At 47.3% G+C, this 5272-nt stretch overlaps 1 protein-coding gene across 1 annotated transcript; it reads left to right on the plus strand.

Moving 5' to 3' along the window:
- The first annotated feature begins 580 nt into the window (after nt 1-580).
- On the plus strand, nt 581-1561 carry LOC135900516 (arylamine N-acetyltransferase-like). Its single transcript, XM_065429999.1, has one exon. It carries the CDS (start codon nt 581-583, stop codon nt 1559-1561), a length of 981 nt encoding a protein of 326 aa, XP_065286071.1.
- The last annotated feature ends 3711 nt before the right edge of the window (nt 1562-5272 follow it).

Here is a 5272-nt window from a genome sequence, read left to right on the forward strand (position 1 = left end):
CCGATAGTCGTATATTGTGTTACTTTTTTTGATAGGTTGCCGTGTGCAACCCGCGAAAAAAAAAGAAAAAAGAATTCAGCAATACCAGGCCCGATTTCATACTGTCGGCGCGTGGCTGCAGCCTTTTAATACAAATATGGTACATAAAGTAAGACTACAGCCTGTACACAAAAAAAGTTATACTCACATCTGGTTCACATTTCCGGTGTGCATGGAGAGTCATGAAACGTTCATAGTTCGGAAACAGTTGCTCGGCACCCGCAGAATAACTTGAGCGCAACAAAGAGACCACGTTCGCTTGCGAGAGAGAAATCAATTTATTGGTAAAAAAGCTGAGAAGTCCGCCTGCGTGTACGTAGTTATTTACATCTTACTTTTTAACTCTATATAAAGAAAGTGGCCAGGCACTGAAATGCTCAAGGAAGAGGAGAGGGAGAACGAAAAACGAAGGCAAACGTATATATTATTATTAGTCAGTGTATGTACAAGTGAGACAGAAGGGATGGTGCTCATGCAAACGTGCGCACACGATGTTCCCAATTTGCGGTAGTTCGACAGAGTAAACTTCCCAAAAAGAGACATGACAAGTCCAGCGCTCTTTTCATCACCAGAAAACCTCGGCTGTGGCTGCCAAAATGGTGAGTCCTTCGAGCATCCAGACCCAGAGCTCTTCGCCGCATCGACCAAGCGAAAGATGGACTTGGGTGGCTACCGCATGGGACCACTTAGCTCGAAAGAGCTTCTCCTTTATCTTGATGTCCTGAAGCTACAGCCCAGTGCCCTGAGAGTAAAGGACCTGGTCACCTTGAACACTCTCATCGAGGCCCATGTTGAACGGATCCCTTTCCAAGATATAGACGTGTTCGTCGGCCATCAGTCACCGCTGGATGACGACTCGGTGTTCCGCAATGTGATTGAGCAACGTCGTGGTGGCATCTGCATGGAGCTCAATAACATCTTCGGCAGGCTCCTGCTCACACTAGGCTTCAAATTCAACATTCGGGTAGCCAGAATCCGCTGGGGGCGTCCATTGGACACGCCACTCACTCCTCTGGGACACGTGCTTTTATGCGTCGACCTGGGCGAAGAGGGAGAGTACTTCGCCGACGTCGGCTTCGGCGGACCCAACCCGTTCAAAGCGCTGCCTCTAGAAGGCGAGGCGGAGCCGTATCGCATGCGCAGACTCGACGAACAAGGAAACATTGAGGTGGCCATCAAGTCGACGGGAAGCGGTGGCACATCGGCGGGTTGGCGTCCCGTGTATCATGTGTTTCCTCGGCCGCAAAAGTGGATCGACATCATCCCAATGCACTGGTACATCACGCTGCACCCGCGATCACTGTTCCGTCACGTGCTCATGGTGGGGAGCTTCGATGGCGATTCGTGGCTGACGCTAGTCGACGGTCGCTTCTGTTGGCGCTCGACCATCGGGCAAGTGGAGCAGCGTCGCATCACGGACGTGGAAGAAGTTCTTCGCCTCTTCGACAACGAGTTTGCTTTAAAGCTGAATCCTGACATAAACCTCAACCTCCTCAGGTACCGGATTAAGAGCGTTATTTAGGAATGCGGCATTGCAGAAGGAGATAAATTGGGGAAAGCATATTTTGTTATATCTGCACCGCGTTTTCCGCAATATTGAGCAAATAAATGTCATGTAACATACATTTGGAATGGTCCGGTGTAGGATAAATATGCTGCACAGGAGGGCTTACTTGGGCTAGTTCGTTGAACATCAGTATCTTGTCGTCTTTCCTTAGTCCCACTTGTCGGTTGTTGTCAGCATAGGTAAAATGTGAATCACCGTCCACTCAATATAAGTATTATGTGCAGTTCCGCTTAAATTTTGCAGATAGGTGTTTATTTGCTTATTTACTTATTTATTTATTCATTTATCTTTATTTTTTATTCATATAATATACCCTGAATGTCATTGTGGCGTTACAGAGGAGTGGTGTGTTTGTAGGATGGTATTGCAGACGTAAGTCTTAAACATTTATCCAGCTTTCTAGCAATGCATACCGGCAAGTGACTTCATTCTGATGAGGTCTTTGACACAAATGAATGAAAGAAGAAGTTCGTGCAGCTGCTTGGCACTTCAGCTTTAAAGCGATGATCCGCCCATGAGCAGACTCTTTTTGCTGGCGCAGCAAAAAGAGCGTTCTTAAGGTAATGGTTAGAGAAAAGTTTTATGAAAAAGTCTGAGACGGGCAATTGTTCTGCAGTCGACATCAGCAAGATCAAGGAGGGCTTCATTACAGACACGCTGGAAGTACAAGAATATTTGAAAAAATATATAAAACGATTTGGACGGCTCTGTATAGGCAGAAGAGGAGAAATGAGCACTGATGAAGGGTGGTCGCAGATAGAAGAGGCCTACTCAAGCTTGGACATGAGCGTTTTATAGAGTGTTAGTTTTAGTCAGGCAGAGTTAAGGACCCTGCGTTACGGGCTTACTGCTCCAATCATTCTGATGTGCAGCGGTGATCGTAGCAGGAATCTCAATGTGCTTTGCAGGATTCTTATCAAGAAGTAGAAACAGTATAATTTTATGGGAAGGAAGAAGCGTACGGCTATTCACAGATAGCTTTTAATAGCGGAGCCAACCAGCCTAGAGCAGCGAAAGAAGCTCAGCTCTTCTTCGTCGTCTCCAAGGACACCATCAGCGTCCTGTTCTTTCCACATTACAAACTGTGACATCACCCCCATCGGGAAAAGCACGTTATTAGTGTGGCTCATCGGTCTGAGAAAGGTACGGTTTGAGACGGCTGACGTGGATGATGTCAGAGAGAGGTGAAGGCTGGGTGGCACCCAGTGGAAACACATCATATGTAACAGGGGTCACCTGGCGAAGAATGCGCTACAGGTCGTAGTATCGCGAGAGGAGTTTCTCCGAAAGACCAACATGCCGAGTTGGAGACCAAACTAGCACAAGAGCACCTGGTTCGTACTCCACGTCGAGATGGCACTGGTCGTAACGACACTTGTGGTGTGTCTGCGAAGCAGAAAGACGAATTTGGGCAATCTGACGTGCTTGGGTCGCTGTGGCTATGACATCCCGAGTGTACTCTGTCGGTGAGTCGAGTGTGGCCGAAAGGAGAGTCTCGAAAGACAAAATCGGCTCGCAGCAACAGAGGAGATAGAAGGGTGAGTAGCCAGCTGTGTCGAGGCGCGAGGAATTGTAGGAGAACGTGACAAATGGTAGAGTAGAGTCCCAGTGGCGATGATTGGAAGAAAAATACATTGCTAGCATTTCAGTTAATGTGTGGTTCAGGCGCTTGGTAAGACCGTTCGTTTGCGGATGGTAAGCGGTAGTAAGCTTGTGTTTAGTTGCACATGATCGACGTAGGTTGCCTATGACTTTGGAAAGAAAGTATCTTCCCCGTTCGGTGAGAAGTTGGTGAGTTGCATCATGGTGTAAGACGAGGTTGTGAAGCAAGAGGTCAGCGATGTCTGTAGCACAACTGGTCGGTAGGGCTCTGGTAATGGCATAGCAATTTGTTTAGTCTGTAGCGATGGCAAGCAACCTATTTCCGTCATTTGATATAGGAAACGGTCCGAGAAGATCAACGTCATAGCGAAAATAAGGGCCGGTCGGTATATCCAAAGGCTGCAGCAGACCAGCAGGGGGCACAGCTTGTCTTTTCCGACGTCGACATGACTCACACGCGGCAACATAGTGCTGGACGGTTTTAGCGATAAATCAAATGGTGCGGGGAGGCCCACTTGCGTCTGTTCTCGAATGAAAACTGAACGCGACTTGAAGAGTGGTCCGCGGAGCTCACCACACGGTGAGCTCCGCGGACAAATGCCAGATTTGTCTAACGTCCTGTAAGAAACATTTTGGAGGCAGACGTCGGACGCACCATTAGCCACAGTCTTCCGGTTTATGACTTATAAAACACTACTTCTCAAATGAACAAAAAGACCATACCCTTGCATGCATGCTTTGCCTTCGAAAGCGCCCTTAAGTGCATAGAAAAATAGATTTACTTTCCTCGTTATCATCCATTGTGACATTTTACCATTTCCAAAACAGTTCCTTCTGGATTCATTATTTTGTTTTACACTTTCAGCAACATCCCTAAGTAGCTCTATAGGGTACACATTTTGTGCAGTGATACCTGCAGATACCTGTACACATTTTGTGCAGTGATACCTGCATTTTGTGCAGTGATACCTGCAGAAAAATATCTTTGTAGATGATGCCAGCTCCAGGAAACTGCATTATACAGTATGGCTTGATGACCCACAAAGTAGTGCAATTGGACGCGGCTTTACTCTCTATAATTTTTTATTTATTTGTATATACTTACAATGCCTGGTCAAATTTTTATTAGAATCCTGAGTGAATTGATGAGCCGACTGTGGTCATGCAGCTATGTCATAATGAATGCGGACAGACGTGACAGATGTGACGCGTGACCTGCTAACCGACAATGCACAGCATTGAAGGGTTTTATTTAGTGGTGTGATGCCCAAGTTGCTGCGATACTTTAGCCGTTACATGCGAACGTTGACAAAACATTCCTACCACTAACATGCGGATTTTAAAATTAAGCTGTGGAGTCATGTCATACCCTCAATCTGTCTGTGAGGGGCCCACTGTAATAGGGGACTCCAAAATAGGAAATGATAAATGTGCGCATCTGATGTTTTCTAACAGGCACCTAAATTTACGTAAGCGAGCAATTTTTCATCGTGCCCCCCCCCCCCTCGCAGAAATGCCGTCGGTGCTGCCGGGATCACATCTGTGACGGCCGGCCCAGCAGCGCAATGGCATAGCTACTAACCTACCATGGCGAGTTGCCATTTCAATCTGAACTCGGGTTCCTGCGGCCACGTGCACTTATGTATTCGCCGCGCTGACTACAGCACTATGGTGCAATCCTAATGTTCAATATATGTCAACCATGTAGCGACGTACACAGGCTTTCGCCGTGTTGGGTGCGCATACAGTTGGGAGGCCAACGAGGATGACGCGTACATGACAGGGGAGTACTTCACGCAAAAATGATGGTATTCATGCTAAGAGCCCGCTGGCGTTGCTTAAGCTGGCTCATTCTTTCTTTCATTTTTTTGTATGAATGGAGAAGATAGGTTCAGAATGTAATACCTGACCTCGTTATCGCATTGACTTTGCCGTCTTTGTGGTTGACTCGAGCGGAAAAATTTCCCATAGCGCCTCGATTCGCACTTCAGACCCCGGAGTCGCCGAGCGAGTCGCCATCACCCTCGCCCTTCTAGACGGTCGCGGGTCCGAAGTCTATAGTGA

The sequence above is a fragment of the Dermacentor albipictus genome, chromosome 5 (genome assembly GCF_038994185.2).
Source record: "Dermacentor albipictus isolate Rhodes 1998 colony chromosome 5, USDA_Dalb.pri_finalv2, whole genome shotgun sequence".
NCBI lineage: Eukaryota > Metazoa > Arthropoda > Arachnida > Ixodida > Ixodidae > Dermacentor > Dermacentor albipictus.

Bases quoted from the DNA above. Each gene is read 5' to 3' on its own strand.
- LOC135900516 (XM_065429999.1), top strand. From the start codon at position 581: ATGACAAGTCCAGCGCTCTTTTCATCACCAGAAAACCTCGGCTGTGGC.